The 27,629-nt window shown below is 53.9% G+C and overlaps 5 protein-coding genes across 9 annotated transcripts; 2 read left to right on the forward strand and 3 right to left on the reverse strand.

Moving 5' to 3' along the window:
* Positions 1 to 1,891: 1,891 nt before the first annotated feature.
* Tprn (taperin) lies at positions 1,892 to 10,433 on the reverse strand. Its single transcript, XM_005346325.2, has 4 exons — positions 7,485 to 10,433; positions 2,747 to 2,969; positions 2,551 to 2,657; positions 1,892 to 2,443 (listed from the first exon to the last, which is right to left on the reverse strand). Exons 1-4 carry the CDS (start codon positions 9,369 to 9,371, stop codon positions 2,381 to 2,383), a joined length of 2,280 nt encoding a protein of 759 aa, XP_005346382.1. The 5' UTR covers positions 9,372 to 10,433; the 3' UTR covers positions 1,892 to 2,380.
* A 2,424-nt stretch (positions 10,434 to 12,857) lies between these two features.
* Positions 12,858 to 14,904, reverse strand: Tmem203 (transmembrane protein 203). The gene has a single exon (XM_005346327.2). The coding sequence runs from the start codon at positions 14,695 to 14,697 to the stop codon at positions 14,287 to 14,289; it is 411 nt and encodes a 136-aa protein (XP_005346384.1). The 5' UTR covers positions 14,698 to 14,904; the 3' UTR covers positions 12,858 to 14,286.
* A 94-nt stretch (positions 14,905 to 14,998) lies between these two features.
* On the forward strand, positions 14,999 to 22,545 carry Ndor1 (NADPH dependent diflavin oxidoreductase 1). 4 transcript variants are annotated; one of them, XM_005346328.2, is made up of 14 exons: positions 14,999 to 15,176; positions 15,459 to 15,536; positions 17,761 to 17,858; positions 19,326 to 19,424; positions 19,508 to 19,609; positions 19,737 to 19,946; positions 20,232 to 20,353; positions 20,438 to 20,658; positions 20,736 to 20,843; positions 21,011 to 21,125; positions 21,272 to 21,418; positions 21,511 to 21,629; positions 21,697 to 21,791; positions 21,894 to 22,545. In XM_005346328.2, exons 1-14 carry the CDS (start codon positions 15,042 to 15,044, stop codon positions 22,036 to 22,038), a joined length of 1,794 nt encoding a protein of 597 aa, XP_005346385.1. In that variant the 5' UTR covers positions 14,999 to 15,041; the 3' UTR covers positions 22,039 to 22,545. The 4 variants fall into 4 exon arrangements, 3 of the variants coding, with proteins under 3 accessions (XP_005346385.1, XP_026634572.1, XP_013210647.1); XM_013355193.2 differs by having other exon boundaries at positions 15,104 to 15,176; positions 15,508 to 15,536; XR_003376854.1 differs by lacking the exon at positions 21,894 to 22,545 and having other exon boundaries at positions 21,549 to 21,629; positions 21,697 to 21,776.
* Positions 22,465 to 24,745, forward strand: LOC113455941 (RING finger protein 225-like). The gene is made up of 2 exons (XM_026778635.1): positions 22,465 to 22,472; positions 23,143 to 24,745. The coding sequence occupies exons 1-2, from the start codon at positions 22,465 to 22,467 to the stop codon at positions 23,996 to 23,998; spliced, it is 864 nt and encodes a 287-aa protein (XP_026634436.1). The 3' UTR covers positions 23,999 to 24,745.
* A 924-nt stretch (positions 24,746 to 25,669) lies between these two features.
* On the reverse strand, positions 25,670 to 27,623 carry Rnf208 (ring finger protein 208). Of its 2 annotated transcripts, XM_005346332.3 has the most exons (3): positions 27,496 to 27,623; positions 27,264 to 27,358; positions 25,670 to 27,161 (listed from the first exon to the last, which is right to left on the reverse strand). In XM_005346332.3, exon 3 carries the CDS (start codon positions 26,633 to 26,635, stop codon positions 25,838 to 25,840), a length of 798 nt encoding a protein of 265 aa, XP_005346389.1. In that variant the 5' UTR covers positions 26,636 to 27,161; positions 27,264 to 27,358; positions 27,496 to 27,623; the 3' UTR covers positions 25,670 to 25,837. The 2 variants fall into 2 exon arrangements, with proteins under 2 accessions (XP_005346389.1, XP_005346388.1); XM_005346331.2 differs by lacking the exon at positions 27,264 to 27,358 and having other exon boundaries at positions 27,413 to 27,623.
* Between the last annotated feature and the right edge of the window lie 6 nt (positions 27,624 to 27,629).

Consider the following 27,629-nt stretch of genomic DNA (forward strand, 5'->3'; position numbering starts at 1 on the left):
CTCCAACTTAATAAGCATTCACTCTCCAAAAAGGATTAATCTAGTTTTGCTTTCTTTTCTTTTCTTTTTTTTGTAATAGCTCTGACTGTCCTCGAACTTGCTATGTAGACCAGGCTAGCCTTGAACTGACAGAGATCCACCAGCATCTGCCTCCTGAGTGTTAGGATTAAAAGCGTGCAATGCCACCACCACCTGCCATTTTTTCCCCCTGAAGACCAGATCTCTCTGTGGCATCGTCTGCCAGCTACCATGCATCCTGTTGGTAGGAAGGCCTGCAGTTTTCCCTGACTGTCCTATCTTCAAAACACAGAACTGAGGCCAGCCCTAGCCCCTAACTCTCCTTATAAAGGTGCTAGTCTCTTCCCTGAGGCCAGCACACAAACCACTTTCCTGTGGGGGCTTTGCTATATCATGGTGGTTAGTACAGAACCTGGCTCAAAGACAGCTGGCAACACTATATTGTTAGGAATGCTCTTAAGACGAGCCGCTCCGCCTATGCAAATAATTCCAGTTTGACCAAATTAGACTTAATAAAAAATGCCCACGTTTAATAAATGCAGCACTCCAGGGTGGCCAGGAACGAGGTGGCGAGGGGGGGGAGCGAGCGAGAGGGGGGGGGACGCACACACAAAACCCGAAAACCATGTGTCCCTTTTGGCTGCAGCCTAAATAACCTGTGGGAGTGGTCCTGACCCTCTCTTGGGAGGGGGTCAGAGCTTGGTGGGCTTTTCCAGAGGTGGAGTCCAGACCAAGGCAACTCCCAGAGGGAGGGGGCTTGAGATGGAGTTTTCTGTTCCATTGGCACCCCAAGGATGAATGCTGGGGGCTGGGGTGATGCTTCCAGTCATCCCAGACTCCTTGAATAGGGGGGCATCAGAGGGTTGGAGTCTCACTTTCCCACATATATACCAGCTGTTTTGGTTCTAGGTCTCAGTATGGACTGGGGTTCTTCATCTTGTCCATTCTTCAAAGTTCTGTTTGGTCCAGTCTATTGCTGCTGCTGCCAGGACCCAGCTCCCAACCACGGGTGTCACTTACTCCTATTTCCAGGAGCCCTGTGGCCCAGCTCTTGACCACAACTTCTCGGGCAAGTTTGGAAGTATTTGTTGACCAAGAAGATCCAGAAGAAAGATTTGATAGTCTACACCTATAATCCCAGCACTGAGGAAGAAGGGGGCCTTAAGTTCCAGGCTGTTCTAGGCTGCATAGTAAACTATAGGCCAGCTCGGGGTACAATGTGAGGCCCTTTTTTTAAACAAAAAGTGTCCATAAAACTGGGCTTATTCTCTGAGGAAAACATAACATACACTCCATCTGAGCCAAGTCAAGCATTATATCTGCCCTTAGGTGACAGGAAGCCATTTGCTCATGTCTGTAGATAGCCCTACATCTTCACGGCTGCCTAGGCCTCTGAGAACACCGCTTCCAAGCGGGCAGCTCTGCATCTCCCTAAACTCTTGGGAGTTCTCTATTGCTACAGCCTTGTTACAGTCTCATAGGGCAGGAGGCATCCAAATCAAACATGAGAAAAGATTTCCCAAGTTCCACTTAGCCCCATTCCAGTAGTGTAGCTACATTCCTAGGCTCCTGGCCCCATGGTGAATCCTGTCATCTACAACACTCACCTTCCTCCCACCTGGCATCTAGATCCCTGGGACATAGTTCCAGACCCCACAGGGTAGGTCCACTTCCCACTGCACTAACTTTGAGGGAGAAAGTAGCAGGTTTAGTGTGGGGAGAGAACAAGAGCAAGAGCTTGGACCAGCAAGACCTCAAGATATAAGGACACCAGATATAAGGCCACCTTTTGCTTCTTTGCACAGGTACCCAAGTTAAGCCTTCACCTTATTCTCAGACTGAGGACTGTGTAAAAAAGGCAAAAGCAGCCTTGTTACAGTGTTGTTTATTGAGTCCAATATCAGAAAGGAAAAAATACCCTATCATCTATCATGAAGGGTGCCACCATAGTAGAATCATGGACTAAGGGCAGGAGCTTGGGATTCATTCAACAAAGAGCAAATAGCTAGGACAGCCTCTCACTCCTGACAGTGGCCCCTCCCCAGAAGGTAGGAGCCAAGAGGCAGGACAGACAGCACTCTGGTGCAAGGTCTGTTCAGGCTCCCTACCTCATCACAGATGGGATGTTATGGACAGATGTCAGCCTGTCCCATAGGCAATTCCCACCTGTTCTTCCTTGGCACCCCCAAAGGGGAGTGAGATTCAGACCTGAACCTAAAGGTAGAAGGCGACAGGGAGAGAGGAAGGCCCGAAGAGCCAGATGGAAGGGGTACAGAATAAAGTCAGGGCTCCTGGGCATTGACTGGCTTCCAGAACCACCACACCTGGGGCTAAGTCTTAGCCATCCTGGCAGCTCCAGGGGTCAGAAATAGAGGGCTGGCTCGCTGCGGAAGTCCGAGAGATCATTCTGACTGGCAGGTGTGAGCTGAAAGAATAGAATATAGCCACTAAGCCTTTCCAGGCATCAACCCCTTCCCCAGTAGGCTAGCCCGTGGGGGTCTGGGTGTTCACCCCTCTCTCCACCTGGCTTACCATGACCTCTTTCGGTGGGAGTTCCACCTCACTTGGAGCCTGCACCAGTGTCTGTTCCTGCCACTTGCTGAAGGCCATGGAATGCTTGGGAGTGTAGCTGGACAGGCCTGTGAGCCAAAGAGAATGGGTATGGATACCTGGAAAATGTGGCCCAGGTTCCACTTACAGCCTACCCATCCCAACGGGCGGTGATTACCTGAGCTGCCATCTGGTAGTCGGGGGCTCTCAGGTCCCACACTGCTTACAAATGTGGCCCGGGGCAGAAAGAGGGAAAAGGACTTCTCTGAGTCAAGCCCCACTTCCTCCTCTTCACCATCTTCCTCTTCCTCCTCCTCCTCCTCTTCTTCTTGGGCCAGGGAGCTCTCAGAAGGGTATTCAAATGTTGTGTGCAGGGTCTTGTCATTGAAGGAGATCTTCATCTAGGAGTAAAAGCCACGTCGGCAGGGGCCCTTCCACCCAGCTAAGCAGAGGCACTAACAGAGAGAGAAGACCCTTCTACCAAGAGATATAGACCCTACCTATCCCATCCTCTGCTTGCAGCAGCTCCTAAGACTAATTCCACGTTCTGGGTATCTGAGTACCAACCATCACACTGCAGGAGCCTGCTTAAGAGGCTGATACCCAGGAAGTTGGTGCTAGGTACCATCATGCATTTTTCAGGCTAGTGGGGAGTCCCACTTCCATAGAGTTTAGGGTACCAGCAATACCATCAATGACCACCCCTACTGTGTATACCTCAGTGACTCCAGAATTTCATATTCAAGCAAATTCTCGCTTCTGTCCCAGTAGCCTGGTTCTGAAGGACAGAAAGCTGTGGGCATCCTCTGTCACGATCCTCCTGCATGCTGAGAGTATCCCCGTCCCCGCGATTCAGTTATGATTGCTGAGGTACCCTAGCCCTCAGCTGCGCTCAGCCTAGTGGGCTGGGAATGAACATGAGCACTCATGTGCAGCAGATGGGGCAGTCTTGCCGGGCTCGAAATATTAAACTCCCAGGCACAGGACACCGACAGCCAGCTCAGGTTCCCCCTCTTCCCCTGGAAGGAGCCAGAGGCCCAGCAGGATGGAAGAGTAGCCTAGCAGGAAGGTTGAGCCTGTCCTGAGGCAGCAAAGTGACCCTGGCACAGGCCACAATGCACAAGGGCCCACAAAAGCAGGAGGCCTGAACAAGCCGGCATCCTGCCTCCTGTCCCTCTCAACCAATGGCCACACTTGCCCACAAGGCCATTAATACCCCTGAGCCCTCTCTGCCCATTGGGAGATTTTCCCCACGCCCTAGGACCAGGGCCTGCTCAGAGAGATCTGTTCTCGCAGGTCCTCCCTACTTTGGCCATCTGCACATATGAACAGGAGCTGGAGAGACTCCCCTGGGTCAGGAGATGTCTACTCTTGTCATAATGAAGGCACGCTGTACCCTGCTCTGGCCTCAGAGGCCTACCTAGTCCTTGAAGACTAGATTGAACTGGAGACAGATAAGGTAGACATTGTCACCTGGCCTTCCTGACTAGCCTTCTGAGACAGGTACCCTAGTAGGAGCCCAAGACAGTAGAGGGCCTTCTAAATCTAAGTGGCCCCCAGATGGAGCCCTTGAGTCCCATCCCCCCTACTACTGAGAAAACAGGACCAGCTGCCAGGGCCCAGCTGGATTAGCACACCCTCATTAGTCTGCATGACCAGTTCCCAGCAGGGAGGCTGAGGGGATAGATCCATGTGGGTATAGTGCCTGGCACAGCCTGGCCAGGCTGGGGGTGGGGAAGTGGCTCATAAGCCTGCCAGTCTCAGCTGCCCCCCCCCCAGTCACTTACTATCTCTCTTGTCTCCTCTGCCAGACCAGTGTTCATAGGCCTCCTCCCTTCCAGCAGAGGTCAGTGGGTCACATGGTGACTCATGCTTATGACCCCTGCCAGGGTGGAGCTGCCAGGGCAGGCGGGGGAGGTACAGACAGGGATTGTCACTGTATATACCTGGTCATCAGTATCTGGGGGACTTTACCCAGCACACCTCATACAGCAGGCAGGTGATGGAACCTCTGGGCCTTCACGGGGGCCTTTAGTGGCTGAACCTCCCAGCTTTTACAGGGCCCTTTTGTTCTCCTTCAACCCGCCCTACCCATACACACCCAGCTTGGGTTACCAAATGGTGTCCACCCTGGGACTCAAAGCAGGGAAACTGCTCCACTGGCCGGGCTGAAGGTGATGTTTAGCCAGACCCTGCCCCCACTCCCTTGCACACACTGTCTGGCTCCCATCCCCCATTGGCCCCCAGCCAAAGTTCCCAAGGGTGACAGGACAATAGATCAGAGCCACCCAACTGGGATATCCACACCTGCTTCCTCCTGAGGGCAGACCCTGCACCAGTGAGATTTCATAAATAAGGGTCCATTTTCTAGGGGGTCACCCATAAGAAGACTTGGGGGAGAGAAACTGCACATAAAGAAAGGCAGGTGAAAAGACACTCGGGCCAACTGGGGGAGCCAGTTGCAGACTGAGGGGAGCCGATGCTGCTGGAACCAGCCAAAAGGACAGACACACCTTCAAATGGGAGCCAGGCTGAGGGCCACAACTGAGCCACAGAAAGTTGGGGTGAAGTTTACACCTACCGGGAACGGGGGAGCCTGAGCCCTGAGGACACTAACATGCTTGGGTGTGGCACAGGAACCGGAGGTGGGAAAGAGGAAGAAGCAGTCAACCAGGTAGTAGCCACTGGTGCTCCCAATCTGGGAGGAAGGGGTAAAAGGACACCCCTCTTGCCGAGAAAACACTGGGGGCTAGGAGGGAAGAGAGGTGCAGAGAGGGACTCTCTTTCCCAATAGATAACCAAAATGGAATGTTTCTGCCAAGCTGCCTCACAAGGACACTGGTCAATAAAGTCAGCCCTCACTCCCCAGAGCAGGGCTGAATCCCTGTGAAGTCACAATATGCTCTCCAAGTAGGCTACCCCACACCATACCCTGCTGCCTAGAAGGCCCAGTGAAGAGCAACCCCTCAGCTATACGCTGGAAAACCACGGGCATTGCTTTGGGGTCACCCAGTCATGGGGGAAGGGAACCAAAGTGTGCAGAGGCCCCAAAATCCTCTGGGCCCACCTACTCCAACCAAGAGGAAGCCCAAGTCTGGGCCAGGACAATGACTTGAGCTGCAAAACAAACACTCTGGGTTTCTCTAGGGGCTGCAGGTAGGAGGAATGTCAGGGAAAGGACAAAGTCCAAGAAGGCCTCACCCTGCACACTGCTCTGAAGGTTGGGCAGCTTTGGGCCCCGCCCCCTCCCACAGGCATTCTGTGTCTTGCTGGGCAGGGCAGCTGGTGCATGCACAGGCAGGATAGCACAACCAGCAGGTTGTGCTGCTACAGAAGGCCCTGCCCAGGCCACTTGGCCGTAATGAGCATCGTCCATCTGGACCCCCAACTCTCTCAGACTGGCCCCAAGCTGCTGGCCAGGGTCCTACTCCCAACAGTATTTGGGCCTTGCCCTGCTTTTGTTTTTGAGATCTACATGAACATCACACCTGCTCTTCTCACTTTAACCAACCAGGAATGACTCCCACAGTTGCCTCCAGACAGGGCAGGCAGGGTAGCCAGGCTTAGTATCAGCCTTTCAGTCTCAAGAGGAAGCCACGTTCATAGTGGAGGAGTATCCCTGGATAAAAGGTTCTAGAAACAGGAATCTGAACTCAGCTCCTGTCCCATGAGCTCCATGGCTTCATAAACCTCCTAAGCTTCAGCTTCCTCCTCAACAAAGGGGTGCTTTTCATCACTTCTTTGTCAAGTATGGGGAGGGGGCCACCTCAGAGATAGCAAGGTCAGGGTCACAGGGAAGGAAGGAGTAGAAAGACGGGAGGGGGCCTGGGCCAAGCACTCAGGGTAAAGAACAGACGAGAGTGGAAGAGATGTGGGCTCACATGGTAAAAACTGTTACAGCTCTGAGTGTCCTCACCAGAATCCCCCAAGAGTGATCACTGTAGATTCCTGACCCAGCAGATTAATTGGCAAGGAAGATGATGCCAAGGCCAATGGTGTCAGGAAGCAGAAAGTGAGGGGAAAAATAAAAAGAGTGAGGAGGTGTGGCTTGTCACAAAGGATCCCCATGGAAACTGAGGCTGGAGGTGGGGAAACTGAGGCTGGAGGTGGCGAACCTGGGCAGCCTAGCTTCTAGCTGTTCTGGAGCAGAAACTGTGGGTGCCATCTTGGCAGAAGGGAAAGGTGCACCTCCCTTTACCAGCTGACCGAAAGTCACATGTGGTTGGTCTTGGAATTTGCCCCAGGGAACAAACACGGACCCTGGAACAATCAGGAAGAATCTGAGGAACGCTTTCCTTGTACCCAGAGGGTTCCAAGCCACTAGCCAGAGATAGACAGGAAATAAGGCTCTGGCCAATTCTGAGCCTCTAGGGGATTGTTCCTTGAGTCTCTCTGCTCAAGGCCCTCTTGACCGAGTCTGGCAGGAAGCACTGGAGTTCAGTCCATGCTTACAGAGGCAAAGGCCTGCCAAGCTCTAGCTCCTGTACTTTCCAGGGTGCTGTGAACCTCCAATTGGCTCCACACAGCTATGTGTTCAGGCTGACCTCAGAGTGAGGAGGGTCTGCCCTAGTTTACATTCTCATATCCAGGCTCTGGATATCTGTCCAAGCTAGGCTCCATAGGAATATGCCAGGCTACCTTCAAATCAAAGACCAAGTGAGAGCCAACAGGCCAGGCTATTTCCTGAAGGTAGACCTGCAATTAATTGGAACTAACCATTCCAAAGGGTTGCAGGGGCTCCGCGCTGCCTGGCCAGCTCTTCCTTCCAAACCTCGGGGGTAAACAGCAGACTGACCAACCCCAGCCTTGAACTGTCATAGCTCCACAAGGGCCCAGAACCTGACATAACCACACAGCCCAAGTCTGTTATCTATCCAGAAACCGACCATGCCAGCAGCCCTCTCCCTACCGTTTACCTTTTTTCTGGAAGAGCCAGCCTTGATGAGGCAGGACTTCTGCAGGGCCAGGTAACCACCGATCACTTCAATCTCGTGTACAGTGGGGTAGCGTTTCTTAAGGGTGTTCTCCAGGGCAGGGTGGGGTCCTGAGAGGCTGTCAGCGTCCTGTTCCTCAGTCTCCTGCTGCTGGGACTGCCCATTGGCCCGACTGAAGTGTGGCTCCTGAAGGGTCTCTGGCTTCCTCTTGGGCACCACTATGAAAGTGTTGCTGCCTCGGTTTGGGAGCTCTGCGGTGTGCCCAGGCCTGGCAAGGTGCAGGTGGTACTGGGGGGACCCACCAACTGCTGAGGAGGGCAGTTGGGCTTCTTGGGAGGGCTCCTCTTCTGAGTCTACTTCATCAATAAAGGTGACTGGAAGTCCTGGCAGCCCAGGCTCCTGGCCATTCTTGGCCAAGCCAGGAACCAAGCCCTCAGTCGGCTCTGCTTCAACAGTGGTTGGTAGGAATGGAGGTGGTGAGGATGACTGCTGCCACCTAACAGACCTGTCTGTGACAGCGGTGGCTGTCCGGGGGCAGCCCTCTTCCCTAGCTGCCCACTGCATCTCAGCAGTCAAGGTATTCCTCTCTAGGACAGGCGCACCATCCACTGTAGACACCACCGGCTGGGCTCTGAGACCCTGGCTCTGAGAGGCCCAGCCTACCTCCTGGTTTGGCTCCTCTGACTGCCTCCCCTCCGAAGGATGGTTCCCAAGGGCCTTGCGCTTGGGGATCAACACGAAGGAGTTGCGGGAGTTAACACGGAGGTTGGCCAGGGCCCTGGCCTGAAGGTCTCCGATTGGGATAGTTTCCACATCTGGCTTGGGGGCTGGCCTTATTTCGAAGGAGTCATTGGCGCTGGTGGCAGAGGAGACCCACCGGCGCTGGTTGGGAGTGGCACTGGTTGGGCTGGGCGCCGGCAAGGCAGGGGGCCCAACCGGAGTGGCACTTGGGGTCCCAGGGCTTGGGGGTGAGTGGAGGGAAGGTTCCCCTGACTCCACCTTTGGCTTCCACTTGCCCGGAACAGGAGAAGAGCCCGACAACCCATTGACAGGGCCGGCCGGGAACTTCTGGGTCACGGGTCCATTAGAAAGCGAGTGATTGACCGCACCGCGGGGCAGGCCCCGGGGGTGGACAGTGAAGGAGTTGCTGCCCGTCTTCCGTAGGAAGTCGCTGTGCCGGGCCCCAGGACCCGCGGTACCATCGGGGTGCGCGGGCTCGCAACAGGCGGAGCGCTGACTCGCGCGAGGGGCAACGGGAACAGGCGAAACAGGGAGTGTGGGCTGGCTGGGACGCACCGATGGGGCAGAAGCCAACGACCGATTGGTGGGAGCGCGCGTGGCAGTAGATGGAGGCGCCACGGGAAGCTGCGGAAGCCCAGAGTGGGAGCGCTCCGGGCTCCCGCGGCTGCGGGGGGAGGCCGGCGAGTCGAACTTCTCCAGCAGCCGGCTGACACGGCCAGGCTGAGGCGCCTCCTGAGGCGCCTCGTACACCACTACCTCGGCAGCGCGGATGCCCGCAGCGGGCGGCACGGCGGGCGGGAAGCCAGGAGTTGACTCGATGATGAGGATGTTGTCGGCTCGGATGGTACGCACGCCCGGCACGCGACGGTACAGCTCCAGCAGCTGCTGCGCCGGCCGTGCCCCTCGCCGCCGCTCCGATTCAAGTCTCATGAAGGGGTTCTCGCTCAGCGGACCCAGACTCTCCGCCAGAACCAGCTTCTCGTTCTGTCCCTCCGGCGCCGCTCCGGGTCCCGGGCCTCCGCTCAGGGCGGCCAGTTTAGCTCGCCTCCGCTCAAGGATCTCCCGCTTCCAGGCGGGCATCGCGGTGCGCGACCCCGGGCCCGGGCCCGGCCGCCCTAAGCCGGCCATGCTTGCGGACGGAGCCGCGGACGAGACTGCACAGGCTGCAGCTCGCCGGACAGACTCTCAGCTACCTGCCTCAGTACCGCGCCGTGCCACGCCCCCCTTGGTAGCCGCCAATTGGGCAAGTGCGCTCTGACCCAAGGGCAGACTTGCCCGCCAATGGGAGAGGTATACGGCCCAATTGATTGGAGGACACTCACTTACACCCTCCCCCTAAGGCGTCCTTATTGGACTACGACGGGCACCGGCCAATCGCTATTGGTAAAGATCAGTGGACACGCTCCCCAGCGAGGCACGGCTCAATGGCAGCCCCTCACTTCCGCCTCTGCGCTCTGGACGGGGCACCTGTGGGCCACAATTAGGGCTGGTTTTGGCACGGCACCTAGCAGACCCTTGCGACCTAGATGACCTTGGTACAGTTCCGACTTCCTTGACACCCAGGCAACCACTCTGTTTCTTGGCAAGAGCCGTGCGCAAGAGCCGGGAGATCCTTGCTCCCGTGGGCAGTATACAAGCGCACCGGGCTTTCCACCTTTGGGCGCAGGCCCTGCTCCAATCAGGAGTCCTTGAACCGCCGCGGACAGACAGGCGAGGGCCCCTTCAGGACCTAGAAATCCTGCGTCTGAGATCCACTCAGGGATAAGAAAATTGGTTTTTTCGAGAACCTCGGTTTTGTAGATCCCAGAGCTGTTGATTAGACCTATGTATGTGAGCCTCTGGAACAGCTTGCCATTTGTGGCCCTGCGCACCAAGGAAACAGCATCATTTCTACAAACAGGTTACACATGCAAGCAGAGTGTCACACACTTAGGCAGTTCTGTCACACAAAAGAGCACAAAAATTAGGGTAAGGGTAGTCCCAGTTCTGTTGAACTCCCTCCAACAGTGGGAAGGGGGCCAGTGACTCGGTCACAACCTCACAGCCGACAAGTCTTTAGGAAGTTTCTTTGGGCAGAACTGCATATTACCCAATCTTTACCCCCTTTCCAGCGTACACAGTAAGGCAACTGCCTGGAGGCATTAGAAAATTGGGGAACCGGGTGGTGGTAACACACGACTTTAATCCCAGCATTTGGGAAGCAGAAGCAGGCAGAGTTCAAGGCCAGCCTGGTCTACAAAGCAAGTTCCAGGATAGTTACACAAAGAAAAACCTGTCTTGAAAAAAATAAAATAAGCCGGGCGGTGGTGGCGCAAACCTTTAATCCCAGCACTTGGGAGGTAGATGCAGGCGGATTTCTGTGAGTTCGAGGCCAGCCTGGTCTACAAGAGCTAGTTCCAGGACAGGCCCCAAAGCTATAGAGACCCTGTCTCGAAAAACCAAAAAGAAAAAGAAAAAACGAAAGAAAAGAAAAAATAAAATAAATTAAAAAAAAAGAAAAATAAAGAAAATTGGGGACCAAGTTTAGGAGTCTGTGTTTCCTTTATCTGCCCTACAGACAACAGCCAGCTCTGTTTCATGGACTGTGGGTCTCTGCAAAAACAGTGGATTCTGCCTAGGGACATGTGCCTTTGCTGGCTTCTGGGTGCGTGGCAGTCTACAATCTGGCACCACCTTTATGCTGACTTACCTGCCTGCCCATTCCATTAAACAGGAGATTATAAACTGAATTCCAGCTATCCGGAAGCCTTTCCCAAATCACTTTTTTTTCTCTTGATAGCATCAGATACTGAACCTAGAGCCTTTTGGATGCTGGGCAAACACTCCACTACTGAGCTACGGCCCCTCAAATCACTGCTCCAACAGAAGCTTCTAACACAGCTTCTTATTAAGCTCTGAGCCATCTCTCCAGCCCCATACTCAATGCTTCTTTACTCAGATTTCCCAGTTCCAAATCACCAAAACAAAACAGGAACACAAAACAAAATCTAAAAAGTATTAAAGGAAAACCACTCCAAAGTTCAGCTTGTATCTTGCTTTGACAAAAGTCATCCCTATCCTGGGTTGGACACATTTTCTTCCAGCTGGGGCAAATCAGCCAGGCTAAAGTAGCCATGCCCAGACAGAGGAGGGCCAAGCTGCCCTACTGGAGCACAGATCAGAATCCCTGTTCTGCCAAGGGCCACATGCAGTTATTAGCCTAGTGACTCTGTCACCAGGAGACATGGCAATGTCACAAGAAACTTTCGGTTATTAAAGACGAAGGCTGCTCCTGACATCCAGTGAGCAAAGCCTGGCACACTACAAACATTCTACATCTTCAGGACAGTCTCTGCAGCCACAGTAAAAACTGACGGGGCTGGTGAGAGAACCTATATAGCTGCAACTTATTCCTGGGGCTTCAATGCCCTCTTCTGGCCTCCACGGACATTGCACACATGGTGCACACCCACATATAAATCCTTCTTTTGTTTTTTTTTTTTTTTTTTTTTTTTTTTTTTTTTCGAGACAGGGTTTCTCTGTGGCTTTTGGTGCCTGTCCTGGAACTAGCTCTTGTAGACCAGGCTGGCCTCAAACTCACAGAGATCTGCCTGCCTCTGCCTCCCGAGTGTTGGGATTAAAGGCGTGCGCCACCACCGCCCAGCAAATCCTTTTCTTAAATTATTATTATTATTATTTTCCAAGAATGATCTAGCCGGGTGATAGTGGTACCCGCCTTTATCCCCAGCACTTGGGAGGCAGAGGCAGGAGGACCTCTTTGAGTTCAAGACCAGCCTGGTCTATAAAAGGAGTTCTAGGAGAGCCAAGGCTACACACCCTGATTTTTTTTTGGTTGTTTGATTTAAAAAAAGATCCAGCTCTGCTGAAGAAGCTGTGCTCTGCAGGTCACATCAGATCTGTCAACTATTAACTTTTGTTGATGCTCTTTTAGGCTCCACTCCCCTCTTCTCTCAGGCTGCTGCATCTCACAGCCCAGGCTGGCTTCCAACTACACTGCCGGTGATGACATTGTAGTTTTGATCCTCCTGCCTCCACCGCACCCAATCGGGGATTACAGGTAAACACTCTTAACAATGAAGCTATAGCCCCAAGTCCCTTTTCTCCCCTTTCTGTTTTACAGCCACTTCAGGAAACACTGCGACAGCCTGTTTTAAATCCTTTAAAAATGTAAAACTTAGAGCTTAAGATGGCTCAGCAGGTAGAGGTGCTTGCAAGCGGGCCAGACTGACTACCTGAGTGTGTTCTGATATCACAAGACTAACAAATCACCTGCATGAGTGGTATGGCGCATGTGCGCCTACCCCCCCCACACACACACACACAGAGAAATTTTAAAATGTAAAAACCATAATGTAGCTCAGTTGGTAGGATGCTTGCCTAAACCAGGTGTGATGGTGCATCCCTTTAATGCTAGCATTTGGGCGAGAGAGGCCAGCCTCTATGAGTTTGAGGTATGGTGTACAGAGTAAGTTCCAGGCCAGTCAAGGTTACAAAGTTCCTGTTTCAGTAGTAATAGTACTACTAATAACATAATGCTTGTCTAGTATACATGATGCCCTGGGTTTGATTCCCAGAATCACATAAAACTGGAAGTTAAGCCAGGTGGTAGTGGCACACACCTTTAATCCCAGCACTTGGGAGGCAGAGACAGGTGGATCTCTGTGAGTTCAAGGCCAGCTAAATCTACAAGGTGAGTTCAAGGACGGGCTCCATTGTTACAGGGAAACCCTGTCTGGAAAAAAAAAAAGAAAAAACAAAAACTAAACAAACAAACAACATAAAACCAAACAAAAAAGCAAGTTTGAAGCAAGTGTTGGCTACATAACACCCTATTTAGAAAAAAAAAAGTAAAAAAACTATTCTGACTCTCAGATCTGGGCCATTAAAAAAAACAAAACAAAACAGAACTCAGGCCATCATTTTTCAACTTTATAGGGTGTCATCAGAGCTCACCAGTGGCATGTACACTAACACAGAGTCAAGGGCTCTGTTATGGCACTCTAGGAAGTAAGGCCTGTTGTTTTCAGCTGGGACAGTAGTGGTGCAAGTTACCCATCTTCTAAAATAAGAAACAAGAACTTTCAAAAAATATTTAGTCTAACACCCATTGTGCTCTACCATATGTTCCAGGGCACCAACCACCTCAGCCCTGTGAGCCGCTGTCCACACAGCAAGGAACATCTTCGTGTTCACCTACTCAAACATTGAGATGTCGTATATATTGTTGATTTCAACAAACATTCTTTCCATCTCAGCAAATGGTCTCATTTGGCACACGACTGACATAAAATCAAAGACCTTGGGTCAATAAACTCAAGTTGTTCACAAGCTCTTATGTAAAGTACCCATTGCCATGAGCACGGGAGAATCTGTTCCTGTCTTTGGTCCTTCAGAGAGGTTTGTCTAGCTCAGGTGTACTAAAGATGCCTGCCACCAGGTGGTGGGGATCACCGTGAAACTGCAATCGGTTGGGCCAGGAAAGAAATACCTTGAGACCAAGAGTTTTTTCTCAGACTGCAGATAATCCTATTCATGCCCTTTTGCAACAGTTTGATGTCTCTGTGTGGGATGAAATGAAGAAAGGACTATTCTTTCCCTGGACAGGAAAGAGTGACGCAAGCTCTCTCACACTATCAATGGTTTAACAAGTCTAGCCTGGACCAATGGAGGGGCAAGCGCTGAGGTCAGTGGTCAGTGCTGCTGAGTGAACAAGCTGATTTAGAAAGGGGTACATCACCATGGGAAATACTCAGAGTCTATCAGGATATTTTACTTATACACAGTTTCCAAATGTCAGAAAAGTTCAGTATTATCTGACAACTCATAGCATGAATAACAGGAAATAGATTTTACTAATCAAGCTTCACTTTTAAGTTTAGCTGAGGAAACAATCTTAGATATAGAGAAAACTGGACAGTACGCTGGGCACAAGCAGACACTGATTTCTGACCAAAGCTCCTCCAGTGTGACGCCAAGTAGGGTCTGAACTGGGAGATCCAGCACTCCAACTGGGCGGTGCTCCATTTCCAGCCCCTGCACGAGGCTAGTTGACGCGACAAGCCCGGATCATGAGCAGCTGCAGGAGAATGAAGACCGGAGACGTGATCAGGCCGAACCAGAGCTCTCGAGTTTGCTCCACTAGCTTCTGGCACAGCAGCATCTCAAAGACAAACTTGAGGCTAAGGACTGTGAGAACCCAGAAGAGGCGCAGTACAGCCAGCCGCTTCTCCCCGTCTTGGAAGAGGCGCACCGACACGATAGTGGTGAAGTAGGTGCTGAGCCCGTCGGCGGCGAAAAAGGGCACAAATACGTTCCACCAGGAGAGGCTCGGGGCCAAGCCGTCCACTCGCAGTGCCAAAAGCACGGAGAACACCAACAGAGAAAGGAGGTGCACAAAGATCTCAAAGGTGGCGAAGCCCAGCCACTGTACCAGCTCCCGCAGCGAGAATAACATCGCGCCTATTTAATACCGGCCGCAGTCCGGCCGACGGCGCCCCGCACCGGGCCGTGCCCGCTTCTTCCGCGGGCCTGGCTACCGCCTGCTGCCGCCGCTGCACACACGAGGCAGCAAGCGGCCGAGCCCGGCCTGGACCCCGGCTCCGGCGCTCCCCGCTTCTCCAGATCCCTAATCTGGACCCGGAAAGGGATGCTAGCGAACGCCGCCCCCGGTCCAGACGCTATCCCCGCCCACCCACACCCCACCCACCTCCCGGTGGCGCAGCCTAAGGGCGTCATTTCCTGTTGACAACGGAAAGGGGAAGTGAGTGGGGTGTACGGTTCTGGCCGGCGTGTGCGGTAATGCAGGTTCCGCAGCTACTTGTGCTTTTCGGCAGCCAGACTGGCACAGCCCAGGATGAGGCGGAGAGACTGGGCCGCGAGGCCCGGCGCCGGCGGCTAGGTTGCCGCGTGCAGGCGCTGGACTCGTATGCGGTGGTGAGGCTCGGGTGATTCGGCAGAGACCCTCCACCGGACCCCGCGTCCTCGAAAGGAGGGCGTTTGAGTGCGGCCCTTCGGCCCCAGGCGGATTTAGGGGAAAGGGAGGCTTGGCACGAGGCTGAGACCTGAGAAGGAGAAGGCCTGGTGGCCACTGGGAATAATTCTCCAAGCACTTGACTCTGTTACCCTAGATGAATGGGCGCGAGTGGAGGGCGGTGCAGGGAGGATACTGATGAGGGCTGTCCGAGACCTTACTCGTACCCGTGTCTTGTCCTTGAGGCGGATCTCATTAGGGAGCCCCTGGTGATATTTGTTTGTGCGACCACAGGCCAAGGAGACCCTCCTGACAACATGAAGGTAAGGCTGGCCTGATGTGTGCCCTCACCCCGTTTTCATTGCTGTGAGAGTCCCCAAGGTGCATAGGAAACAGTCGCCCTTTAGTGCTTGATGTATATGAGAGGTAGCTTTGAGAGGTAGTCCTTGAACGGATCTGGGGGGAGAAATAGCTCTTAATAGCCACTCAATAGCCTTGATCTCTATTTTTAGCCATTTTGTTTGTTTTCCCAGGCCCACTAGGAGGGTCTTGGCATAAGAATCACAAAGCCATTGCCTCAAACATGAGTATTCCAACAAAGAAAACCTCACAGTAGTATAGACCTGATTGTCATTGATGGCATAGTAATAAAGTATGCTAATGAATGAGCAAAAAAAAAAAAGAATCACAAAGCCCCTACCTCCTCCAGGACTGCCATCTAGCTTGGTCAGACAGGAGGGGTTCCCCTTTCACAAAGGTCAAGCGATAGTCTTGAGAAGAATAGGAGCCATCGAGGGTGAACTGAAGCAGAATCAAAACCAGTCTGGAGAGCTGTCCCTAGGCCAGGGGTGATTATTAAGAGCAGTATATGTGGGACAGAGACTAATCTCAAGCACTAGAGATGCTGAAGTAGAAGGGTCAGGAGTTCAAGGCTGCCCACACCTACATGACAAGTGTCTCAAAAGTTCAAAAAGTAGGGCCGGAGAGATGGCTCAGAGGTTAAGAGCACTGGCTGCTCTTTTAGAGGTCCTGAGTTCAATTCCCAGCACCCACATGATGGCCCTCAGCCATCTGTAATAAGATCTGAAGCTTTCTTATGGCATGTGCGTATATAATAAATAAATTTTAAAAAAAAGTTCAAAAAGTATCAGCCACAGCCGGGCGGTGGTGGCGCACGCCTTTAATCCCAGCACTCGGGAGGCAGAGGCAGGCGGATCTCTGTGAGTTCGAGACCAGCCTGGTCTACAGAGCTAGTTCCAGGCTCCAAAGCCACAGAGAAACCCTGTCTCAAAAAACAAAAAACAAACAAACAAACAAAAAAAAAAAAGTATCAGCCACATATGCCGGCATTCAGAGCAATCTCAACATTCCAGAGGTTGAAGCTAAACGACCTAGCTTTGCACTGGCCTCAAGCAAAACCACTCCTTAAAAAAATAAATTAATTAAAAAAAAACAGCTAATAAAGTGCCAAGGAGATGAGGGAATTGAGATCTCCCTCAGGTTTGAGGTGTTGTGGTCTATGGACAGATAAGGTACCCAGCATCCCCCACATAAGGGCAGGAATCAATGGTGTCTGACTCAGTCACAGCAGGAACTGGAGACCTTTGAAGAGGCTACAGACCCAGAGCCCAAAACCACATGCAGGGGCACGGGTCCTCAGTGACTGCTGAACAGAATGGCCTTGGCCTCTCTTCCTTGATCTTCTTTAAAACACATCGTAATTATAGGAAAAGACCCAATGACTGTGTCTCTGCCTGTCCCCTGCTGGTGAAACTCTCGGTGGGGTGGGCCTGTCCTGAGTCTTTTCCTGCAGCTTCCAAGTACAAATAGGTCACATTCACACAGGAAAGGAACGAATGGTCGCTGGAGTGAGAGGTGAGTGATGACAGGCACATTAAGGAAGGACAAGACAGCAGCCACGCTTAGGAAGGGGCCTGCTGAGAGCAGAGGGCCACTCCCAGAGTGGGCTAGACTACCTGATGACCAACAGGACAGAGGACAACAGTAGGTGGCACTGGTGGCTCAGAAGCGGCCACTAAACTGGAAAGGTCAATGTAAACCCAGAGTTTGAGGGCATGAATCAGTGAGTCGACACCTTCAGAGGGTCAGGCCACGTCTCATCTCCCTTTTACACCCAGAAGACTTCAGTCAGAACTGCTGACCCAGCCCTTCGGCAGTGGACTGGCTGGCCCACCACTACAGTAGAAGGGGAAGTGAGTTCACCCCTTAGGTGGGAATAGGAAGAATAGTTTTATTGAGTATACTGCAAGAGGACACCAGGCCGACCTAGTAACTAGATTACCATGGGGCATGGAGCTACAGGTGACCATTTTTGAGAAATACTTACACGGTGAGGATAAGTTTTCTTTACATGCAGGTTCCTGGTCTGTAATTGGCATGTTGCTAAGGAGAGATTGGCCAGTGTACACTTCTGGATTCTAATGGTCTTCCTTCCGCACCATCCTCTCCCTGCTGGGGCCTCAGAGAGACAGACAGACAGAAAACCGGCCTAAGGTGGGGTCCTAACATGGTTTCCTATGGCTACAGAACTTTTGGAGGTTCATTTTCCGGAAGAGCCTGCTGTCCACCTCTCTCTGTCAGATGGACTTCGCTGTCCTAGGCCTCGGGGACTCCTCATATGCCAAGTGAGTAGGGGTGGACATGCTGGCCAGATAGGGATAGTTCTCAAGATCATGCAAGAAATGAGACAGGCAACTGAGCCCCAGGTGCCTATCCACGGTAGATCATGTGTCCCTGCACTGTGTTAGCTGACCAACCTTATCCACATATGCTCTAATCCTTGAAGGACTTGGCACAGGGGAGACCACAGTTGGGGTAGGAAAAGGGTGGCAGAGTACCACCATGGAGTCGCGGGTACAGGGAGGCTCAGACCAACCAGCATTCCATTCCAACACATGATGACGTTCAACCGCACCTGATCTGCCCCTGTTCCACATAGGTTCAAAACACACTGTGAAGTATTGACAATTTGAAAAGAGCACCGAGGGGGATGGCTTACCTTCAAGTGGCTTGTTAGGCAGGGAGGTGGCTCATGGGTTTCTCTTCTAGGCATGTTGTGGACAGCTGTGTCCATTAACCAGCAGTGCTGTTTGCATCGTTCATTCTGTGGGGTGGTGATGAGGGATTTCTCCTCAGAGGTGCACCTAGATATCTAGAAGCTAGGACAGCAGCACTTTGAACACTTTCTACTTTCACAGGGCCCAGTATCATCCAGCATTGAGGGCAACTCAATCACCATAAACAGTTGTGTACATGACAGGGTTCTTAATTTAGATTTAAGTCAGGTGGCGGTGGCGCAGGCCTTTAATCCCAGCACTTGGGAGGCAGAGGCAGGCTGGTCTCTGAGATTAAAAGAACAGAAATGGAAGCTGGGCATAATGGCTCACTCACCTGGAATCCCGGCACTCAGGCCGAGAGGATTGCCACAATCTCTAGGCCAGCCTGGGCTACAATGTGGGACCCAATCTCACTAAACCAAAAAATAGAAAATCGGAAGATGGGTGGCAACATGGCCTTGCTCTGCTAGAGATTGTGCTCACTTGCAGTGTATGGATGCACAGACCACGTGGGAGGAGACTGTGCTCACTTGGAGTGTGTGGATGCACAGACCACGTGGGAGGAGACTGTGCTCACTTGGAGTGTGTGGATGCACAGAACATGTGGGAGGGAGTCCAGCTGTGGATGTGGTCCCCAAATGGACAAGCTGGTGCAGGGACCAGTGTGTACTTTACAGACCAAAGGAAATCCTATTACAGGAAAACATGGTTAACTGCCCCTCCCCCGATCTCCAGTGGTAACTGGAGCCCTGACCAATGGGAGTACAGGGCTTTAGTCACTTCAGAAAAGGGTTGATAAGATGAGACTGTCCTCCACATGGCACCTTCTTGAGATCAGGGACCGCATTTGCTGTCCTTGTTGCTCCAACCTCATCCCCTGTATACTGAAGCCCCCTCCCTCCTAGGATGAGGCCAGTGTGCACTGCTGAGGGAGTAGCCCTTGAGGGAAGTCTGCACTATTTACTCTGCCCAGAAGGTCAGCTGAACTACCTCCCTCACTGTTGGTTATCCCCGTCCGCCTTGCTGTCTCCACAGGTTCAACTTCGTGGCCAAGAAGCTCCATCGTAGGCTGCTGCAGCTAGGAGCCAGTGCCCTCCTGCCCCCATGTCTGGGTGATGACCAGCATGAACTGGGGTAAGTGGTGGTTGCAGTGGTCTTCTTTGGCTGCTCCATCTTGGCTCTGGCCAGCAGAGGCCAATGCCTGTGCTTTCTCCTAGGCCCGATGCTGCCATTGACCCCTGGCTGGGAGACCTTTGGAAGAAGATAATGCGTCTGTACCCAGTGCCTCTTGACTTTCCTGAGATCCCTCTTGGAATCCCGTGAGTCTGAACCTTGGGGAGTGAGTGCCAAGGGACTTTGAGCTGGTTAGCAAAAAAAAAAAAAAATCCTCAAGGTATGGTAGAGTGGTCCTGCACACCTGATATTTCTTTCCACTTTCCCCCACAGCTTGCCCTCCAAGTTCATCTTCCAGTTTGTCCAGGAGGTTCCCAGCGTAGGGACTGAGGGGCTAAAGCTAGCCAGCTCAGACCCTCAGAGACCCCCATCAGAGTTACAGCCCTTTCTGGCACCTGTGATAACCAACCAGAGGGTCACTGGCCCCCAACATTTCCAGGATGTTCGGCTGATTGAGTTTGACATTACAGGCTCGAGTATCAGGTGAGGGGCAAAAGCCCTCAGGCAGTTCGGCAGGGTGCCCATGTAATGTTGGGAAGCTGATGTGGTCAGGGAAAGGCAATGGGTAGAGATTCAGAAGGGTCAAACAAAGCCAAGGGCTAGGTGGCCCAGTGGCTCGAAAATCTCTACATGACATTCCCTTTCTTCCTCTTCAGTCTCCTTAGTCCCTCCATCCTCCCCCACATCCTTCCCTACATCCTCCCCTTCCCCTCAGCCCCTTGGTCCTTCCCACATCATTCCCGCATATCTGGTGGCTTTTCCATGTAGTTATGCTGCTGGCGATGTCGTATCAATTATGCCCTCTAACTCGGAGACCCACACCCAGCAGTTCTGCCGGTTGCTGGGCTTGAACCCCAAGCAGTTTTTCCTGCTTACGCCACGGGAACCAGGTGAGTATGGCAGATGCACCACCTCTTGAGGCCAAGGTACCACCTGATGTCCCTGCCCACCAAGTCTCCATGCCATTCCTGCAGGCGTCCCTCACCCACCAGGGCTGCCTCAGCCCTGCACAGTGTCGCATCTTGTCTCACGGTATTTGGACATCGCCAGCGTGCCCCGCCGTTCCTTCTTTGAGCTCTTGGCTTGTCTTTCTCCACATGGGCTGGAGCGGGAGAAGCTGCTAGAATTCAGCTCTGCCAGAGGTCAGGAAGAGCTCTGGGAGTACTGTAATCGGCCCCGCAGGACCATCTTGGAGGTGGGCTTGTGGGCAGTGGTAGGTATGGGCTCTCAGCCCTGGCATGCCACCGCCATTCTAAACCTCCCTCTGTCCAGGTGCTGTGTGACTTTCCACACACGGCAGCTGCCATTCCTCCAGACTACCTTTTGGACCTTATCCCTCGGATCCGCCCACGGGCCTTCTCCATTGCCTCTTCCCTGCTGGTGAGGGACTCCGTGGACTGGCCGTGGGAAAGCTGGGACGGGGCAGGGTGTTTGCAGACGGGTTGCCTTCTGAACAGGGACAGTTTCTCTACCAGAGCCTGCCCCTGGTGGGGTTGGTAGCAGACAGGAATGGTTTAGCAGGGCAGGGTCTTCCCTGTGCCCCCTAGGCTCATCCCGGGAGGCTACAGATCCTTGTGGCTGTCGTACAGTACCAGACTCGCCTCAAGGAACCCCGCCGTGGCCTCTGCTCCTCCTGGCTAGCATCCCTGAATCCTGAGCAAGGTGATCTCTATTTCTGGGGGTGGGAGAGACCGCAGCCTCAAGCTCCTACCTTCCCTGTACCTCCTGCTACAGGGGCTCAAGCCCCACCAGTGAGCACCTCAACCTTTTGTTTTGACCTCCTTCATGCCTTCTCCCTCCTGCAACAGGACCTGTCCAGGTGCCTCTGTGGGTGCGGCCTGGGAGCCTCATGTTCCCAGAGACACCAGACACACCCATTATCATGGTAGGGCCTGGAACTGGTGTGGCGCCCTTTCGAGCAGCCATTCAAGAGCGAGTGGCCCACAGCCAAACTGGTGAGTATAGGAGTCCCAGGGCAGTGTGACCACTGAGACGGGTCTGGCTGAGTCCCTGTATCCAGATAGGGGGACCACCCTCTGTACCCCAGGAAACTTCTTGTTCTTTGGCTGCCGCAAACGGGACCAGGACTTCTACTGGCAGACTGAGTGGCAAGAGCTAGAGAAGAAAGGCTGCCTGACCCTGGTTACGGCCTTCTCCCGGGAGCAGGTGAGTATACTCGAGTTAGGTGGGGCAGGAGTGGGGATGGCTGGGACTCAGCTTGTGACACCTGCAGGAGCAAAAGGTGTATGTGCAGCATCGGCTCCGAGAGCTGGGGCCCCTTGTCTGGGAGCTGCTGGATCGCCACGGTGCCCACTTCTACCTAGCAGGGTGAGCCAACTTGGGGGTGTAGAGGAGCGGACCAGCCTTCAGAGGTGGGGAGTGGGGGTTGGGGCCACAGGATCACTGAGCTTTCTGAGCCTACCCCTCCAGCAATGCTAAGTATATGCCTGCGGACGTTACGGAAGCCCTGACATCCATTTTTCAAGAAGAAGGACAACTCTCAAGCGCAGATGCGGCTGCCTACCTTGCCAGGCTCCAGCAGACACTGCGTTTCCAGACTGAGACCTGGGCCTGAGGAGCCACTTGCTAGCTCACCTCCACACCAACAGCTGCACTGGAGCCTCCTGGAGTCTAGAGGGTCCATTATCACCTCCTGTGATCCCAGAACACTTGTGAGACCATGGTGTAGCTTCTTGACTCCAGCTGACTAGCAGGGCACTCCCTGAATCCAGCCAAATTCGGTGGAACCCAGTGTCCCACCCACACTTGCGCCAACCCCAGTGCAATGTACACTCCTGGTTTCCTCTCTGTCCCCATCACTGTGCCCCAGATCTGCATTATGGTCCATACCACAGGGGCTGCTAAGGCCTCCAGGAGGCAGGGAGTCCTGTGAGGGCTGCACTGCCCCTCTGCCCTGGTGCTATTTCCATTCACCCACAGCACCTGTGGGACTCGGGCTCAGGTGAGAGGCCCCAGGGGCTGATTCTCCTGAGCACTGAGAATGAGCAAGTCAGTCTGTCTCAGGCCCTTAACACCTTGAGTAAACTGCCTGGGTAGCTACTCACCTCTGTGTTTTTGTGTCTCCTAGATTTGGGGGTGGTGGGTGGGATTGGATTATCTGCATTTGCTAATGGTACCAAAGACTCTTCCAGGCCATGTGTGAGGCTGCGTGTATGTATGTCCTTGTCGGGTACCTACGCTAGGATCACACTGCACTCGGATGTCTGGTGTCTAAGTTCCTCTTGGTCTCCCCTTTGTACTTAGAAGGCAGGTCTTGGCTCTGTCTGATCTTAAACCTTAACAGTTCAGCTAAGTTCATGCCCTTCTTTGATGGCCAGAGAGTTATTGGAAAGTCCCAGCCCAGTGCTGGAACACACTATCTAGAAAAACGAGCAGGTGGAAGGGGTGTGATAGGAGTTGGCCCGCCCATGGGCAGGGCCTCTACCCCTGGAAAGAGAAACCCTGTTGGAGGAGTCAGACAGGTCCGAGGGCAGCTGGGAGCTGAGGAACCTCTGTTTTGTCTGACAACTGCTGGAACAGAGACCAGGCCTGGCCAACACCACTCTTAAGCCTGAAATACCAGGAGCTGACGACGCTGCGGGGACCCAAGTGAAGTTTACTTCCGGTAGGGTCAGCAAGCCCAAAGGTGTATCTGGAGGTCAGTGCCCTGGTAACTGAGACCAAGCTCTGTCTGGCTCCTGAGGGCCACACTAACCTTTACATCTCCAACAATCCCTGCTGTCACCCTGGAGTCCCAATCTTCCCATCCTGCTTTCTGTTCTGGTGGTTCTACCCTGAGGCCTAATGATAACAACTCTACACCCGCCAGTTCACCTTGTACTCCTTTGAGTCCTGAGCTCCTGGACCCACTGCACCAGCTACCAGCAGATGAAGAGGATAATCTCAGCCCCCCCCAGGATGCCAGGGCTCCAGACAGTAAGCCTGAACTGGAGGCCCTGTCAACTGTGGAGGAGCAGGAAGAGTGTGAGGGACAGGCAGAGGAGGAATGCCCCATCTGCACTGAGCCTTACCGGTCTGATGAGCAGCACCAGGCCTTGCTGAACTGTGGTCACAGCCTGTGTGTGGGCTGCCTGCACCAGCTGTTAGGCATAACCCCCAGAGCTGACCTGGGTCGTGTGTGCTGCCCACTGTGTCGTCAGAAGACACCCATGCTAGAGTGGGAGATCTGTCAGCTGCAGGAGGAACTGCTTCGAGCTGATGGACCCCAGCGCCCAGTGCCCATTGCATCCACCACACCCCTACGCCCCGGCCCTGGGCCCTGGGGATCCTTGGAGCACCGCTACCACCTGCGTTTTCTGGCTGGGCCCGTGGGAGGCCGGAGCTGCCTCCCCTTCCTTCCCTGCCCTCCCAGCCTAAGTACCTGGCTGTGGACACTGCGGGAACGTGGCCCCTGTGCCCGTCGCCTATCACTGCTGAGCCTGCTGGCATTAGAACTGCTGGGGCTGGTGCTCATCTTCATGCCGCTCATGTTGCTAGGAGTGTTCTTCATGCTCCTAGACCGCTCCAGCCACTGAGCAGAGCCCAGGGTGTTGGCCAAGCTTTGAAGCCCATGCTCGGATTCTTGTCATTAGCAAAGACTTGCTATCACAATCCCAAGACCAGGCCTGCTCAAGAGCCTAGGTCAGCCAGAGTGCTTACACACCCCTGCAGCCCAGATACTGGCTAAAGCCAAGGACACTAAGCCAAGGACAGCCTCTGAAGGAGATTGGCCTAACAGGAAGGGCTGTGACCAGAGCCCCATGTGCTTATCATGGACAAACACTTGACTGGCCAGAGGCAATGGCTGGATCTTAACAGCGACTCCTGAGGTCCAGCAGAATTCCGTTGCTAGAAGGCAAGGGCTACAGGGACCCTCTCCCCTGTCCACACAGGTTGGTGTGTGCCCCTGAAGGCCACAGTAGCTAGCAGGAGGGGCCAGCACTGCACAAACCCATCCTTCAAAAGCTCCTCACCCAACCTAAGATGCCCTCACCAGACAGGGTATCCCAGAGCAGCTGGGATCAATACTGGTTTTGTACTACAAGGGCCAAGGTTCAATCCAGACCCCCAGCAAATGCCCAAGGTCCAGCTCTGTTTGTAATTGACTATACAATTCATGTCACTGGACTAGGAGCCCTCATTTCGGCAATGAAGACAAATGTAAGCCCACCTCCTGGCTTATTGGTGACACAGTGTAAGGTGGGCTGTCTCTGTCTATACCCAGCCTATGAGTGGCTCTCAATAAACAGCTGCTAATGGGCTGGAGAGATGGCTCAGCGGTTAAGAGCATTGCCTGCTCTTCCAAAGGTCCTGAGTTCAATTCCCAGCAACCACATGGTGGCTCACAACCATCTGTAATGAGGTCTGGTGCCCTCTTCTGGCCTTCAGGCATACATGCAGAAAGAATATTGTATACACAATAAATAAATAATAAATAAAAATAAATAAACAGCTGCTATTGATACCATTGTACCACAGCCATCGTCATTATTCCATCTCCGCCATCCAGGCAGCTCTCATACTCTTCAGAGGTACCTAATCCAGTCACAGGCAGACAGAGATCTTAGCTCATGCTGTCCAAAGGCCATTTCTACATATCCTTGGCCAGAGGTGTAGGAGAGACCCAGCCAATCACCTTACTTGTTGGGCAGGGTCCCCCGAGGATATTTTTTTACTTATAAAGATTGCAGGCGTGCTCCAGGCCGCCCCTTCTGCTTTCCTGTTCTCCACTGGAACCTCTGGTTCTGTAAGTCTATTTCCCAATTAAAGCTGTATATATTTATTACAATTTCTGTCAGCATTCATTTACGCCGATACATAGAGGAAAAGTACTTTTTGGGGGGTGGGGTGGATATCTCACTGTGAAACCAATGCCGACCTCAATCCTGTCCTGGCTTCCAGAGTGTTGGATTACCAGTGAGCATCTACACACAGCTGAAGGTTCTGTCTGCCTAGCTGGGCCACAGGCCCACGTGCCACACTCTAGCAGACCTCTGCACCAATATGTTCACAGCTAGTCCCAGGCCTCCCGAGCAGCAGACTCGACCCAGCTTGGCCTTCAACAAGTACAGCAGGCCAACCCTGAATGAAGATGGGTCGCCTTCTGGCAGTTCCTAATTAGACTGGGCTATGGCCCTGGGAACCTACTCAAGGCCCAGGCCCAGGCCTAGCCCACAGGAGTAAGCTTCAATCAGTGAACCAGTGCAAACTTTGGCAAAGAATTTTAATGGCAAAGTTGGCTGCAGCGACAATGCCACGCAGGGTAGGGCCAGAAGCCACAGTGGGCAAGAAAGGGTCAGCGGGAAACAGGACAGGGCCAGTTCCCTGAAGAAGCGGCGAGCAAGGGCCTGCAGGCAGTCGTGGGCAGGTGGACACTACATGATGGAACAGGCTGATAGTGGGTTCCGCACATGGCAGGTGCATGCAGCCCCACAGTACTGCCGGAAGGTCTGGTAGCAGCTGCCTTCGGATTCACCCCCCCACTGGCCACCGGATGGGGCCGTCAGGGCTTCAGGTGGCAAGCGGCTCAGGATGGATGTATTGACAGCCAGTGCGGCCAGGCCATAGTCAGTGAAGAGCACAGTCTCACGGTGGCAGGTGGGACACGAGATAAACTTGTACTTAGGGCAAGACTCGTAAAGGATCTGCAGGCACTGCTCACACACAGAGTGCAGGCAAGACAGCACGCGGGGCCGCCGCTGAGTGACGTTGTATGTATGCCCACAGGTGGGGCATTCCAGGGGCTCACCTGCTATCACTGGCCCGGATGATGAAGGTGCAGAGGCTGTTGGGCCAGGTCGAATCACATATTGATTTACAATGACCTCATCCACTGGTGCCACCCGGGGGAAGCCCAATTCAGAACTGCCCTTGCGGGGCCGCCTTGGCAAGGGTGGAGTGTGGGGTGCTCCTTCCAAGGTAGGCATGTCCCCCCCACATGCCTGGTTGACAATGATCTCTGTGTCTGAGGGCCAAGCACGCTTGGGTGCCAGAGTGGGAGTGGGCCTGGGTGCAGGCGGGAAGCAGGGGGTGGCCGCCGGGAGCTCAGGGAACTTTTCAGGGTGGACAATCTTCATGGCCTCCATTTTGAGGATGACATGGGGGCCTTTCAGGCAGGACATGAGGAGGCCTGGCCATCCACTGCCCACCTCGGGCCCAGGGTCAGCTGGCATCCGGCTCTCTACAGTCAGACCGGACGTTGGCACAGGTGGGGGCGTTGGGTGGGGCCGTGGGGGAAGAGAAGGGGCTGCATCCTGGTCCTGCCAGGCCTGGTGAGGCCCCCGGTTACTCCGTGGACTGCAAGGGGCAGCAGGTGACAGGTTGGGGGGCAGGGCCCCCCCCAGTGGCCACAATGGCTTATCTGGTTCAGTCCGAAGAGGAGGAGGAAGAGGAGGGGGAGGGGGAAGCAGGCGGGGGCAAGGGGGTACAGGAGGCTGTCTTGGGATGTGGGGTTCACGCAGGGGCTCACCCAGGGTCTCTGTCTGCTGAGGCTGGCAAGGGGGCGTGGAGGGGCCTCCTCCTGCAGCAGAGGTCAGCAGTCCCTGGGCCGGGACATCTGGGCAGGCAGGGGCTAGGTGGGCCCCATGGCTCCAGGACAGGGCGCCCAGGGAAGGCAGCTAGCCTGATCCCTGGCTGCCGGAGGACCTGGGCTGCAGGCTCCGCGGCAACAGCAATGGAGAGGCCTGCACCAGGCCCGAGCTGCGGGTGAGAGACAGCGTGAGGGCAGCAAGGGGCCAACCTCACTTTCGCCCTCACCCCCACCCTGCACAAAGGACAGGGTGCCCGACCTCTGACCCTGACCTTATCCGTGGGATCCAAGTCTTCACGGAATTCTGAACCCAACCCCCTCCCCAGTATGCCCTCCGAGGCCAGATTCACTGTCCGGAGGACTGACCCTATAAGAGAAGGAAGGAATGATGCATCTGACCCCCGCCCCTCCCCCCGCTCACCTGCCCCAGCCTGGCGTTCCCCGGCTGCGCGGCCGCAGCAGCAGAGGTTGTCTCAAAGGCAGGCCTGGATGCGGCGCTCGCACCTTGGCTCTCTGGCTCTAGCGGCTCCGATAGCTCCCGCGGCTCCAGTGGCGACTTCGGGCGATGGCGGGCGAAGGCGGCACCCAGGGGCGCGAGCGCTGGTGCTGGACGCAAGGCTCGGCGCGGCGGCGGCGAC

This window comes from Microtus ochrogaster, chromosome 4, assembly GCF_000317375.1.
Source record: "Microtus ochrogaster isolate Prairie Vole_2 chromosome 4, MicOch1.0, whole genome shotgun sequence".
Lineage (NCBI taxonomy): Eukaryota > Metazoa > Chordata > Mammalia > Rodentia > Cricetidae > Microtus > Microtus ochrogaster.